Here is a 15,630-nt window from a genome sequence, read left to right on the forward strand (position 1 = left end):
TCTAAAACATCTGCTCTATCTCATTTTGGTTCTGATGCTTGCTGTATTTCTTCATGCTGTGTGATTTTTTGCCTTTCCCATAACTTTTAATTGTTTTAAGCCAGTAATAATGTGGTGAGGGAAGTGAACTGAGGTAGAGTCTTTAGTGTGAAGTTTTGTGTTCATCTGGCTGAGAGTTAGTCTGTGTGCCCTGCTTACCATACATACCTATTGTATTAGAGCTGTAGTTTTCTGCTCCCACCACTGATGTCTTTCATTTTCTGTGGAGAATCCATATTAAATAGAGCCTAAGGCTTTCAATTACTTCAGTTGTAATTCACTGTTATAATGAATGTAACAGTGAATGTGGGAAGGATAAGCATTCTATAATTTTATGATTCATCTCAGCCACTTAGAAAGCCAGTATACCTGGGCTGTAACTTTCACACGTGCTATTCAGCTTTCTTCCTTCATAGGTGAGACAGGAAGGCCAGAGGGGACTGAAGTTTAGTAATTCTCTTTGCACAGGAAGAAAACTCAAATGTTTGGAACTGCATGTCTCCCTTTCATATCAATTGCTACAAGTTTAGAATATCCTTTCCCCAGGGGTCAGCTAGGCTCTGGTGAAACCAACTAGTTTCAGCTCTACTAAAATAATCTCCTTTGAAGGAAAGCCTTTGTTAAGAAAATAATGCACTGGGCACATTTTGATATGGTTACTTTTCCTCCCCCCTGCCAGAAGTACAAGGCGAATTTTCACAGGCCTTTGCTCAGTTACCCTTTAAATGTGTCTGCCATGCTCCAGCTACGGAGCTAGCTCCCTACATGCTGATTCTCTGTATCTCCCTATCTCTCCAGTTTGGGGGATAGCTGTCCCCAGTGAACTCAACCTGAGATGGATTTTAAGGAGGTGTTGATTCCACTTTTTGTCTTATTATGAGGACGGGAATGACTGTTTCTACTCTCTACAGGGCAAACGAGAGTCCTCTAAGTTTCCCTCCTTTACAACAAACATATGTACCTTAATCAGTACTTTGTTTTACTTCTTATAACATAATATTTATAACTGTCCTGGCCTTTATTAAATTTGCCTTTGCTTAACTAACATTCTGTTTTTATGGGAGATTTCATTTTTGAGATTAAACCTCTCTAAAGTAAGACACCATAACTTAGTCACTGATGAATTTCATTAAGATTTGGGACATCATATTAAAATATCTAACAATTCTTTGTCTGTCCTAATCTTAGACATTAGTGAGAGAACAAAAGTCTTAGGAAAAGAAATAATGGACCCCTTCTTCATATTTCCTAAAACAAAAGTAGGATTTTAGTCAAGCAATGTATAGAAGATCAGCTTTGAAGTTCCTAAAAACATTATCTAAACCAGAATTTGTAGACATTAGCAGTAGTGTGTTTATGAAGTAATAATAATAGTTATAATTATATAGTACTCACTATATATAATTCACTGCTAACAGCATTTCCTTTCTTTTTCTTTATTTTAGTTCTCACAATGACTATAACAAGTGGGTATGTTTTTATCCCTACTTTGTATTGGTGGACACTGGGACTTGAAAATGAGGTGACTTCTCCAAAGTAAAAAACTGATAATGGAATTCAAAAGATGTGGAACTTCAACCCACGTTTACACCAGTATGGCCGACATTCTCAACTACTATGCTACATGATCTCTGAGGCATCTTTGCTCTGCTACATGAACTTTCAATTATCTCAATGCTATAAACCCTCCACTTTCCCTGGGTTCAGAGTCCAGAGTGCTCACCATGATACTACACAACCATGGCTGAGCCCCTACCCTTGCCATTCAATCCCTCTTTATGTACCCTTCAGACTTAAATTTTAAATCCTATTGGGGAGGAACAGACTTGCCCTGATGGCCCAAGGTTTCCATTGGTTTGTGTATGGTACTTTTCATAGCACACCAAGTTTTGGGAGTACTGTTTACATACTATTGGTCAGCAGGTGGTTGGGCTGCAGTGGATTGAGGGTCGGAGCACTCCCAAGGCCTGGCTGGCCAGCCAGGGCAGCATGAGTAATTCCAGGTTGGGATCCAGGAGCAGCAAGAGGAGACTGCATCTTATCCTTATCCCATGAGGATTCAGTTCCACCTGAAAAATAGTCAGATGAACAGATTGTAATTTGACATCATTCCAGGAGACAGCTTGTTAAAATTTCCTCTTTTAGGGTTATAATTATTCATGTTACTTCTTATAAAGTTATTACTAAATGTAGGTAAGTCATGTTATGATGGCTTGAAAAAATTTCAGTAGCCCTGGCTGGTGTGGATTGAGTGCCGGCCTGCAAACCAAAGGGTTACTGGTTTGATTCCCAGTCAGGGCACATGCCTGGGATGCGGACCAGGTCCCCAATAGGGGGCATGCGAGAGGCAACCACATATGGATGTTTGTCTTCCTCTCTTTCTCCCTCCCTTCCCCTCTCAAAAAATAAATACATAAAATTGAAAAAAAGAAAAAAAACTTTCAATAGTCTTGGAAGTAGGTTGCTTCTGAAAAGGCTAAACAACTCTCACTAATAATGTAGGCCCAGTGGCCTTACAGACAGTCTAAACAAATCTAGAATCATAATGAACAGCTCTTGAGAGCTCTTGTCCATTGACAGCCATTAACTGACCACAACTGCCTCCAACCCTCTGAAATACATGTACTGTATTTTAATGAAGAGCATTGGCTGTTCACCAGAAAAGAATACACTCATTTACATGAGCATGATGACATACAAAAATAGGTTTTCTGAAACAAAATGATCAGTTCTTTTTTCTCAGAACCAGCCCTCCAAAAGCTGATCTCTTCATACACATCAGGTTTTTGTACAGAATAAAGCTGGATAAAATATAAAACTAAGTCCCCTCCCCCAGATTGAAATTGCACTTTCCTTTGATGAGCCATGCTAGAGAGTAAAGTAACATGTACATAAAAGCAGAGACCTGTACAGGTCACCTGTCACAGTGACCTACAGTGGAACAGCTATTTCATCTGGCACTGAGCTCACTGTGGGGTCAGAACAGTTGCTTAAAACAATATAGGAAACAACCACAAAATGAGTTCTGCACACCTACTTTTAAGGAAAATAATTTAAACAGAGGGGAATGCAGCCGAGTTCCAGTCACTTCAGTTGCAGACAGTGTGATTTATCCGTGGGAATCTTGGGCACTGCATAAAATACGTGCATTTACAACGTGTAGTGGCTACATGGCAATCTACTGAGTTTAATGTACTATAATTTATTAAACATCAGACTTTGAGATTGTTTCAGGGTTTTGTTTTCGCTATTGTACATTACACACCATAACAACATTCACTTGAATTATTTCCTTAGAATCAGTGCATGCCCCTGAGTGGGATTTCTGAGTCAAAAAGGTTGAACATTTTTATACTTTTGCTTTCAAGTGCCACATTTACACAAAGTTTTTATTTATTTTTATTTTTTAACTTTATTTTTACTGTTGATACTATTACAGACATCCCCATTTTCCCTGCTTTTCCCTCCCTACCTCCTCCCAGCCTCCCTCCCCTGCTTCCCTCTGGCCGTCCCCACACTACCGTCTGTCTGTGGGTCACACATACATGTTCTCTGGCTGATCCCTTCCCCTTCTTTCATCCAGGCCCCCTCCCCCATTCCCTCTGACAGCTGTCGGTATGTCCATGTGTCCACACCTCTGGTTCTGTTTTGTTCCCCAGTGTATTTAGTTCACTGGATACCACATATAAGCAAGATCACAGAAGACTTTTAAAGGAAATATTTTCAGGGCCAGCTGGTATCCTTCTTGAAGATTTAAAATTTATTTAAGCAAATTACCTGCTAGAATCACTGCTAGATTTTTTTTAACCTTTCTACCTGTGTCAGCTCTCAGAATCGACTTCCTTCTCAGGATTCTTTTAAACCTCCTTGGGTCAAAGTCTATCTCTAATCCAAAAATGGGAGTCTTGGCCAGTCTGCAGTTTGAGGAGTTCCAGAGAAGGAAAGCATATGTAAAAGCTGAGGGGTACCTGCTCTTGGCTATGTGGACAAAGATTTTCCAATTCAATGGGGAAGAAATACATAGTTAACAGTTCAGTTCCTGCAATAAGCCATTCAGTGTCCATGCGTGGAAGCTTAGGTTTTGGTTGAATTTGATGTACTGGCTCAATGAACCAGATATCTTTACCTTAATCATGCTGAGATTTGGTGTGTTCATTGAGAACATGCGACACCCTATGATTACAGCAATTGTTCTCCTTTTTGTCCAGATGTTTGCTGTTCTATAGTCACTGCCTAAGAGAAGGGAGGTAATTTATGGCTGGTGCATTGACATAAATTAGCATTCACAAATTTGAAATTCCAATTAAAATCAATAAGACATTGTTATGCTGCAATGAACAGGAACGGTGGGGGAAAGGGGGATATTTTAATAAATGATGCAAGTAACCACATTGCAACACTTAGAATTCTTTATAGTAACATTGGGCCAATAAACATGATTGCTATCAGATAGTGCAAAAAATCAAAAGAGCAATTGTTGAGCAGAAATGGAACCACTCCATCATTTTAGCACTGTGTCCAAGATATGAATTACCTTACCATTACAGAACTGTAATTTATAAAATTATAAGCAAAACATTAACAAAGAAAGATGCATTTAGAAGACACTAAATTATATCTCAGGTATTAAAGTGGTATTGGGCCACCAGAGCAAAACAGTATATAGAAGTACTAGGGCTAAGACTAGGTCCATATATATTTGATAAATTGAGACTTTTAGTCCACATTCTATATTACACGGTAGTGTAGGTAATTAGGCTAATGTATTATAATCATATTTTCCCAAATAAACTAGAATAGAAATGTTTTTTTAATAAATTTTATTTAGTTACTTTTCAAATACATTTTTTTATCTATTTCTCCCATCCCACCCCCCTGCCCCATCTCCCCCCTCCCTCCCATCCCCCCCCAAGTCCTCGTCCCTGTGTCTTTCATACTTGTTCCTCAAAATCCCTCCCCATTTTTCCCCTTAAATTCCCTTCCCTCTCCCGTCTGGTCACTGACCACTTGTTCTCTATTTCAGTGTCTTTGTTTTTATTCTGTTTGCTTGTTTGATTTATTCTTTAGCTTCCTGTCAAAGGTAAGATCATATGGTATTTGTCCTTCAATGCCTGGCCTATTTCACTCAGCATAATGCTTTCCAGTTCCATCCATGTTGTTGCAAAGGGTAGTAGCTCCTTCTTTCTCTCTGCTGCATAGAATTCCATTGTGTATATGGATCACAATTTTTGGATCCATTCATTTACTGATGGACACCTAGGTTGCTTCCAACTCTTGGCTATTGTAAATTGTGCTGCTATGAACATTGTGGTGCATAGGTTCTTTGAAATTGATGTTTTAGGATTCTTGGGGTATAATCCTAGCAGTGGAATTGCTGGGTAAAAAGGCAGGTCAATTTTTATTTTTCTGAGAAAATTCCATACTGTTTTCCATAATGGTTGTACCAGTCTGCAATCCCACCAACAGTGAACTAAGGACCCCTTTTCCCCACAACCTCTCCAACATTTGTTGTTTGTTGCTTTGTTTATGATAGCCATCCTGACTGGTGTAAAGTGGTATCTCATTATGGTTTTAATTTGCATCTCTCTGATAGCTAACGATATTGAGCATCTCTTCATGTGTCTCTGGATCTTCTGTATGTCCTCTTTAGAGAAGTGTCTGTTCAAGTCCTTTTCCCATTTTTTAATTGGGTTCGATGTCTTCCTAGAGTGGAGTCGTGTAAGTTCTTTGTATATTTTGAAGATTAAATCTTTGTCTGAGGTATCATTGTCAAATATGTTTTGCCATACAGTTGGTTGTCTTTTTAATTTAATACTGTTTTCTTTAGCCATGCAGAAGCTTTTTATTTTATGAGATCCCATTTGTTTATTCTTTCCTTTATATTCCTTGTTCTAGGGGACATATCCGTAAAAATGTTGCTGCATGGAATATCTGAGATTTTCTTGCCAATGTTCTCCTCTAGGACTTTAATGGTGTCATGGCTTATATTTAAGTCTTTATCCACCTTGAATTTATTTTGGTGTATGGTGTAAGTTGGTGCTCAAGTTTCATTTTTTTGCACGTAGCTGTTTAGTTCTCCGAACACCCTTTGCTGAAGAGGCTATCTTTATTCCATTTTATGTTACTGCCCCCTTTGTCAAATATTAATTGACTATAGAGAGTTGGGTTGATTTCTGGACTCTCTGTTCTGTTCCATTGGTCTATGTGCCTGTTTTTGTGCCAGTACCAGGCTGTTCTGATTACAGTGGCCTTGTAATACAGTTTGATATCAGGTATTGTGATCCCTCCTACTTTGTTCTTTTTTCTCAAAAGAGCAGCTGCTATTCAGGCTCGTTTGTGATTCCATATAAGTTTTTGAAGTGTTTGTTCTATGTCTGTGAAATACGCCATTGGTATTTTAATAGGTATTGCATTGAATCTGTATATTGCTTTGGGTAGTATGGACATTTTGATGATGTTAATTCTTCCAATCCATGAACGAGGTATATGTTTCCATTTGTTTGTGTCTTCCCTGATTTCTTTCTTCAGTGCTGTGTAGTTTTCTGCATACAGGTCTTTTACCTCCTTAGTCAGGTTTCTTCCCAGATATTTTACTTTTCTTTTTGCTATATCGAATGGGATTTTTTCCTTGATTTCTGCTTCTGCTGATTCATTGTTAGTATACAAAAATGCCTTTGATTTCTGGATATTGACTTTGTATCCTGCTATTTTGCCAAATTCATTAATTAGTTTGAGCAGTTTTGGGGTAGAGTCTATAGGATTTTCCATGTACACTATCATGTCATCTGCAAACAGTGACAGTTTTGTTTCCTCCTTTCCTATTTGGATGACTTTTATTTCCTTTTCCTGCCTGATCACTGTGGCCAAAAGTTCTAATACTATATTGAATAGAAGTGGTGAAAGTGGACATCATTGTCTCGTTCCTGATCTTAGTGGAAAAGCTTTTAGTTTTTGCCCATTGAGTATGATATTGGCTGTAGGTCTCTCATATATGGCCTTTATTATATTGAGGAATGCTCCCTCTATTCTCATTTTCCTGAGTGTTTTTATCATAAATGGGTGCTGTACCTTATTGAAAGCTTTTTCCGCATCTATTGATATGATCATGTGGTTTTTGTCTTTGCTTTTGTTTATGTGATGAATTACATTTACTGTTTTGCAAATGTTGAACCATCCTTGCATCCCTGGGATGAATCCCACTTGGTCATGGTGTATAATCTTTTGGATATATTGTTGGATGCAATTTGCCAATATTTTGTTGAGGATTTTAGCGTCTATGTTCATCAGCGATATTGGCCTGAAGTTTTCTCTCTTTGTTGTATCTCTATCTGGTTTTGGAATTAGGATGATGCTGGCTTCATAAAAGGAGTTTGGGAGTTTTCCATCCTTTTGGATTTTTTGGAATAGTCCGTGAAGAATGGGGGTTAGCTCTTCCTTAAATGCTTTGTAGAATTCTCCTGTGAACCCATCTGGTCCCGGGCTTTTGTGTGATGGGAGTTTTTTGATTACTGCTTCAATTTCTTTTGCTGTTATTGGTGTATTCAGGTGTTCTACTTCTTTTTCATTGAGTTTTGGGAGATTATATTTTTCTAGAAATGTGTCCATTTCCCCTAGGTTCTCAAATTTCTTGGCATACAGTTCTTCATAGTAATTTCTTACAATCCCTTTTATTTCTGTGGTATTAGTTGTAATCTCTCCTCTTTCACTTCTGATTGTGTTTATTTGTGTCCTCTCTCTTCTTTTCTTGATTAGCCTACTTAAAGGCTTGTCTATTTTGTTTATCTTTTCAAAGAACCAACTCCTGGATTCATTGATCCTTAGAATTGTACTTTTAGTCTCTATGTCATTTAGTTCTGCTCTGATCTTAGTTATTTCCTTCCTTCTACTTGCTTTGGGCTGTTTTTGTTGTTGTTCTTCAAGTTCTTGCAGGCATAAGGTAAGGTCATTTTTTTGAAATGTTTCTGTTTTCTTTAGGTAGACCTGTATTGCTATAAACTTTCCTCTCAGGACTGCCTTCACTGTGTCCCATAAATTTGGGGTTGTTGTGAGAACTTTTTCATTTGTTCCCAGAAACTTTTTGATTTCTTCCTTAATTTCATTCTTGACCCATTCATTGTTTAATAGCATACTGTTCAGTCTCCATGATTTTGGGTGTTTTGGGTTTTTTTCTTTGGGGTTGGTTTCCAGTTTCAGTCCCTTGTGGTCAGAGAAAATGCTTGGTATGATTTCAATTTTCTTGAATTTGTTGAGGCTTGTTTTGTATCCTATTATGTGGTCTATCTTTGAGAATATTCCATGTGCATTTGAAAAGAATGTGTATTTAGCTTCTTTGGGGTGAAGAGCTCTGTATATATCAGTTAGGTCCATTTCATCAAGGGTGTTGTTTAATGCCACAATGTCTTTGTTGATATTTTATTTGGAAGATCTGTCCATTTTTGATAGTGGGGTGTTAAAATCCCCTACTACAATTGTGTTGCTGTCTATATCTTTCTTGAATTCCGCTAATATTTTCTTTATATATTTGGGTGCCCCTATGTTGGGTGCATATATATTTATGATGTTAATGTCTTTTTGGTGGATTCTTCCCTTGAGTATTATGAAGTGACCTTCTGGGTCACTCTTTATGGCTCTTTTTTTGAAGTCTATTTTGTCTGATATGAGAATTGCTACCCCAGCTTTTTTTTCTTGTCCATTTTCTTGGAAAATTTTTTTCCATCCTTTTACTTTTAGTCTGTGATGGTCTTTTGTCCTGTGGTGGGTCTCTTGTAGGCAGCATATGTGTGGGTCATGCTTTCTTATCCATTGAGCTATTCTGTGTCTTTTGATTGGAGCATTTAATCCATTTACATTTAAGGTTATTATTGATAGGTACTTATTCATTGCCATTTTTGTACCTGTGTTCCTCTCTGTCTCCCTCTTATCCTTCCTTCCCTTAAAGCAGTCCTTTTAGTATTTCTTGTAGAGCTGGTTTGGTGGAGGCATATTCTTTTAGACTTCTTTTGTCTTAGAAGCTCTTTATTTGGCCATCTATCTTGATTGAGAGCCTTGCTGGGTAAAGTAGCCTTGGTTGTAGGCCTCTGGTTCTCATTACTTGAAATATTTCTTGCCATTCTCTTCTTGCTTGAAGTGCTTCCATTGAGAAGTCAGTGGCTAACCTTATTGGGGCCCCCTTGTATGTTATTTATTTTTTTCTCCCTTGCTGCCTTTAAGATTCTCTCTTTGTCTTGGAATTTTGCCATTTTAATGATGATGTGTCTTGAAGTGGGCCTCCTTGGTTTCCTCTTGGGGACTCTGTGTGATTCCTGGATTTGTGTGACTTTTTCTTTTATCAAATTAGGGAAATTTTCTAACATTACTCTTTCAAATAAGTTTCCTATCCCTTGTTCTTCTTCTTCTCCTTCTGGTATTCCTATTATTCGGATATTATTATGTTTCATATTGTCTTGCATTTCTCTTAATCTCTCTTCATTCTTTCTGAGCCTCTTTTCCCTTTCTTGTTCTTTCTGTGAGATGCTTTCTACTTTGTCCTCCAATTCACTAATCCGATCTTCTGTTTCATCTACCCTATTTTAATGCTTTCCACTGTGTTTTTTAATTCAGAAATTGTATTCTTCATTTCCTCTTGGCCCTTGCTAATAATTTCCATTTCCTTTTTCATGTTGATATAGTTTGCAGTGAGATCATTGTAGCTCCCCTGTAGTTTCTGGTAGCTGATTGTGAGCTCTTTGAAATTGCTGATAACCAGTGCTTTGAATTCAGTATCTGATAGTTGACTTGCCTCTATTTCATCTAACATTCTTTCTGAGGATTTCTCCTTTCCTTTCATTTGGGGATTGTTTCTTTGTCTTCCCATTGTTTGTGTGACTCTTCTTGTTAGCCTCAGCTTCTTGAATTAATCTGTTTTGACACCCTGGGTTTATGGTGTGAACTTTTGTGGTGGAATGCCTGTGAATTTCAGTGGTGCAGCCTCTTTTGGTTATCCTGTTGTTCTCTGCTTCCACCTACTCAAATATGCAGCAACTTTTGGCTTCTCTCCTACAACAATGTGCAATTTGTCTCTCTGACGCTACTATTGGGAGGCCTCTTCTATTGGACCAGCTCTGGTCTTTTCATATTTTCAAGTTGATTGTGACTCTTGTGGGTAAAAGAAAGAAATGACAAGGAAAGAAATAAAAGGAAGAAAGAAAAAATGGTAGGGGAATGGAAGAAAGAGCAATAAGTTTAGAAAGAAAAGAAAAAGAAATAAAACAGAAAATCCAGGAAAAGAGGACAAAAGTATAGAAAGATGAAACAGTAATAAAATTTAAAAGAAATAACAGATTACTTTAAAAAAGCAAAAAGATAAAAAAAAGGAATGGAGAAGGAAGAAAGGTAAAAAAAAGAAAGAATAAAAATAAAATAAAGTAAAGTAAAAAAAAGAAACAAGAAACAAAAATCAAAAAACACACAAACAAAAAGAATCCCCCCAAAACAACATCAGAAAAAGAAATGTCACTTGTTGGCTTCAAACTAGCAGAACCGGTTTTTCTGGTTGCAGTTGGCTGAGGGTGGATTGTTGTGATTTTTTCAGCCAGCCCTTCTCAGGATCCAGACACTTGGTGCCTCTCCCCAGCTCCCTACAATGGGGAACTAGGACTTCCTCACAGCACTCCCCTCCCAGGGGTTACCGCCATGGGCTGATTTGTGGTGTCTGCGGGCACCTGCACTGGTCTAGTTGCCTGGTTCCCTCAGGATTGAGCACAGACGTGCCCCCGTTCTGTGGGGAAGCTCTAGGCCCTCTGCCCAATCTTGGGTTTGCTGCCAAGCTGGGTGTGGAGCAGACCAGGCTGTTGTGTCTATTGGATTCAGAGCCCCATGCTGTACCTCTCAGTTCTCCTGGGCTGGCAAGCACAGAATCCTTGGTTGGGGCCCTTTTTCCTCAGCACCGTCTCCGCAAACTCTATCAAACAAGTCTCTCCTGGCACCCCACCTTGCTTGGCCAGAAAGGGAGGGGGTTGAGGGTCTCAGCTCTTTCCCCAGGACCCCTTAGCGCCCGGGGCTTCCAGATAGTCTGAGGGGGGTGGACTGGAAGCTGGGAGCCAATCTGAGGACTTGGCGCCACCTAGAAACTCTGTGCGCGTGTCCTGGCATGCTGCGTGGTGTGTATCCCTTCTGCTCCTGTGTTTGTCTGGGTCCCCTGGCCAACCTCTGCCAAAAAAAAACCTAGGGATGGAGCAGCATCACGCCAGGGGCTGGACCCAGAACTGTGTGCAGGCTGAAATCTCCTCTGCTCCCCTCTGGTTGGGTCTCTTGGCAGGTCCGGGCCCAAAAATCCTAGGGAAGGAGCTTTTTGGGCGCTGAACGTTGGCCTAGGCGCCCTCAGGCACTTGCCCAGACACACTGCGTGTGGAGTGACTAGTTCCCCAAATTGCACGCAGGCTGAAATTTCTTCCACACCCCTTTGCCTGGGCCACTTGGCCTGCCCAGCAGAAATATCCCAGGGAGGGAGCCATCTGGGCGCTGAATGCTGTCCCAGGCGCCATTAGGCACTCTCCAAGACACAGTTCCCACCAGGCGCTGGACCTCCGAGCTATGCTAGAATAGAAATGTTTTTTAAAACCTTATTCGGGGAAGGGTCGTCAAGGAACACGTATAAAGGACCCAAGGACAAAGACAATGGGTGGGGGGAGGATTGAACATGGGAGGTGGGGTGGGTGGGGCAGGAGGAGAGTAATGGCAAAAAATGGGGATTGAAGAACAATTAAAAAATCTAACAATGTAAAAAATAGAATTTCAAGGTGTTTTTGTGTGTGCTTTGATGAGCGCTTCAGATGAACTTTTCTGACCAACTCTCATCTTTCTAACTGCTGAGGTAAATGTGATAAAGGAGGGTATTTACTGGCCATTTCCCTTTCTCACACGTATGGGTGTGAGAAATCTTCCAACACTCTGAAGGCAACTGTGTATGAAGTCAGTGACTAAGGAATGCAGGACTTCCTTGATATTTGCATTAGAAAGCATGACATTTCGGGATACATTTTTGTCTTTTGACCTAAAATTGTTACCAGTTTTGAGTGTATGCAAATTGATTTATGACTCTATTTGGAAGCTTTTGTAGCCCCAAATTTTGTGTTGTCCCATTCCCCTTTGCCAATTTGTAATAACAGCCACTACTCTTACAAGTGACAATATATATTTTAAATATTTATACCAATCTAGTGTCAATCCTTTTGTTTTTACTACTATGTGAAGTGCTTGGGTATCCACCTGCCTTTTCTATCTAGGTATGTATGTATTTATGTATCTATGTATGTTTCTATTCTATCTTTCTATCTATCTATCCATCCATCTATCTATCTCTAAATATGTTAGTTTGCTAAAGCCTGCTATTAAAAATACCATAAACTCTAGACTGAATGTTTGTGTGCCCCAAAATTCACATGTTTGATCTTCATCCCCAATGTGATAGTATTTGAAGGTGAAGACTTTTGGGAGTTTATTAGATCATGAATGAGCTAAGTGCCTTTATATAAGAGACACGAAGAGCTCTTGAGCCTCCTTCTGCTATGTGAGGACACAGAAGAAAAAATAAAACATGACAGTCTATGAACTACGAAGGGAGCCCTTAGCAGACAAGGAATCTACCAGCACCTTGACCTTGGGATTCTAGCCTCCGGGGTGATAAGAAAGAAACTTATGCTTTTTATAAGCCACGTAGTCTATGACATTTTTGTTATAGCTGCCCAAATGGACTAAGACAATACAGAATAGGTAGCTTAAAAGACAGAAGTTTATATTCTCACAGTTCTGGAAGTTAGAAGTCCAAGATCAAGGTGGCAAGATCAAGTTTGGTTTCTCCTGAGACCGTTCTTCTTGGTTTGCAGATGGCTACCTTCCCCCTGTGTCCTTTTTAAAGGGCCTTTCGGGTCTGTGTGTGTGCATTTCTGGTGTCCATTTGCATGTCCAGATTTCAACTTCTTATAAGGACACCACACATACTTGATTAAGGCCCAGTATTATGGTTTCATTTGAACTCAAACACATCTTGAAAGAGGGTATATTCAAATATGATCACGTCTGAGGTCCTGAGTATCAGAACTTCAACATACAAATTTTGGAGAGAAATAATTCAGTCCATACCACTGCAGCATGCACCCTTTACTGAGCCACAGCATACTAGTTTTGTGAGGATGTCCCTTTCATAAAGAGAAAAAAAATGTGTAACATCTCTACAAGGCATGTCTAAGAAACCAAGTAAGCAGTGGGTTAGTGAAGATAGAGAACCCTCATCAAAGTGTTCATCTTTACCTCAAGAAACTTGGTATTAGCTATAAATGTAACCCAATACAGGCCTAAGCAAAGAAAGATAATGCAAAAAGGGCAGCAAATTCTAAATAATTGAATAATTTCAGCTTATCCATACTAAGTACTTATCACTATTTTAGTTGAATGTTTAGTAAATCTAAAGCTATGAAATAAATAGTATAGACACTGTTACATTAACACTATAAATAATCAATTAGTCTAATCTCAACTTTTTCCAATAAGAAAACTAGAGAACTACATTTTTACAAGTCCAAGCAATTAGAAATACATATTTCTAATTAGAATCAGTGTAAGAATAATGAAGTGATAAACTATGTAGAAATATGAATTTGACAACACATTCAATAAACATCTGTTGCCTTAGTTAAAAACTAGTAACTTTGCAATTTTAATATTTTTTTCCTTTGAAGCCCATTGTAAAATATGTTTCTCGGAGGATTGCTTATGTTTGCTACTTTTTCTTTGTGGGAGAAGTGGCCAGAGGGCAGTAACCTCTGAACCACGGGGTCTTTACAATAGATACACGGAACTTCCAAGATGGAAAGGACGTTTATTTCCAGGGAGGAGGTTAGTGTGGCTTCCATTCACTCTTCTGCCATCTTGTCTCTTGTCCATTTACTTAAAATAATATTTTCCAAAGGAGTAAGAGCATAAGATGAAAAGGATCTAATGCAGTATTTTAATTCACCAAAATTTTGCCTTATGAGTACTTTTCCAACCTCCATTCTAACAACAGAATGCTCACTCTAGTCAGGTTTGTGAAATGTATGAAAAATATTGTGTGTTTCAAAATAATAAGATTATAGGCCTAAAAGGCTCAAATTCCAAAATATTGAAAATGGATATAAAATAATCCAGCAATAAGACTCTAAGTACAAATACTGAGCACCTTAATAGGACTCACTTTCTTTTTTAATCATTTATTACTGTTGTTGTATTACAGTTGTCCCATTTTTTCCCTCTTCTCTCTTCTGTCCAGCACCCACCCCCCCTGCAGTCAATCCCACACTGTGGTCCATGGATCACTGGGTCATTTGTACACGTTCCCTTCCCCTTCTTTCCCCATTATCCCCCTCCGGCCTCCCCTGTGGTCACTGTCAGTCTGTTCCATGTTTCTATGCCTCTAGTTCTATTTTGTTTGTGCTTTGTTGTTAAGAATGAGTAAAGGAAGCTGATAAAACATTGATATCACAGTGAAGGGTATCGGGATAATTTTGTAAGTAATGTTCACCATATTCCCTTAGGGGAGGTAATCATCAATATGATGCATGAACTACTCGTTCTGTGGGTGTGAATTTGTAAGACTACTGGGTTGAAACAAGTCATATACAAGGGTTTCATATTTTCAAAAACCAACCATAATAAACATTCTGTGGTTAGATTTTTGTGTTCTGAGTCAAGATAGATGTGACTTTTGAAGTTGAAGAGGAGTAATTGAGTAGGAGTTGCTATTATAAATTAATAAGCACAAATGTAGAAGTTACCTATTAAGAGGAAATATAGTTATCAAATCCAAAACTATGGGCTTGACTTTGGAAAATGCTTGACTGTGGAAAATATATGACTATTTATAACAAGCTGCTCTTCCTTTCAGCCTTCTATAGCTATAACAAAACACATTTCTCAGATTATTTGAAAATATCGACCTAAATTGACCATGTTTCCCATAGTCTTATATACTTAAGGCACAGAGCCAGCAGCCAAATGGAAGAAGTTGATGCAACCGGTCTCTGTAACATATGGCCTAAGTCAAGCTTATTCTCCTATTCATACAGTATTTTGCTTACCTAATGTCTCAGCTAAATGCACATTGCTTGATGAATCTAAACATCAAGTAACCTTTGGTAGTAAAAAATTAAGTCATAATTAAACCAGCAAAGGCTTCACTGTTTTCTCTGAGTAATAATATAGCATGTGTGTGTGTGTGTGTGTGTGTGTGAGAGAGAGAGAGAGAGACAGAGACAGAGACAGAGAGACAGAGAAAACTCAGAAAACATGTGCAGAGGTGCCATAATCTACAAGCATTTTCATATTATACTTTGAGTCACTTTTCCTATACACATTCACAAAATTGTACATTCAGCCATTTTCTAGATTGATCCAGACTAGTAATGCAAAACATGCAGTGTATCTGGAATTTCAAAAGATACTTATAGAAAATAAAAAAAAGAAGTATTCATCTAACACTGTTGAAGAGGTCTTTTTTTTTTTTTAACAGTTTGTGTGTTAACCAGCCCCGCTTTAGGGCTACATGGGCCGCTGGCACTTTCAAGTTTCCTCAGAGGT

General features: G+C 38.7%; 1 protein-coding gene across 1 annotated transcript in view; it reads right to left on the reverse strand.

Annotated features, from left to right (window-relative positions):
* Positions 1–15,630, reverse strand: part of DACH2 (dachshund family transcription factor 2) — a 492,266-nt gene that overhangs the window by 124,434 nt on the left and 352,202 nt on the right. Inside the window, exon 5 of the mRNA XM_053662409.1 lies at positions 1,950–2,108. Coding sequence (XP_053518384.1) covers positions 1,950–2,108 — 159 coding nt within the window. The remainder of the gene's footprint in view (positions 1–1,949; positions 2,109–15,630) is intronic.

The sequence above is a fragment of the Artibeus jamaicensis genome, unplaced genomic scaffold (assembly GCF_021234435.1).
Source record: "Artibeus jamaicensis isolate MK-2021 breed Jamaican fruit bat unplaced genomic scaffold, CSHL_Jam_final contig_241, whole genome shotgun sequence".
Lineage (NCBI taxonomy): Eukaryota > Metazoa > Chordata > Mammalia > Chiroptera > Phyllostomidae > Artibeus > Artibeus jamaicensis.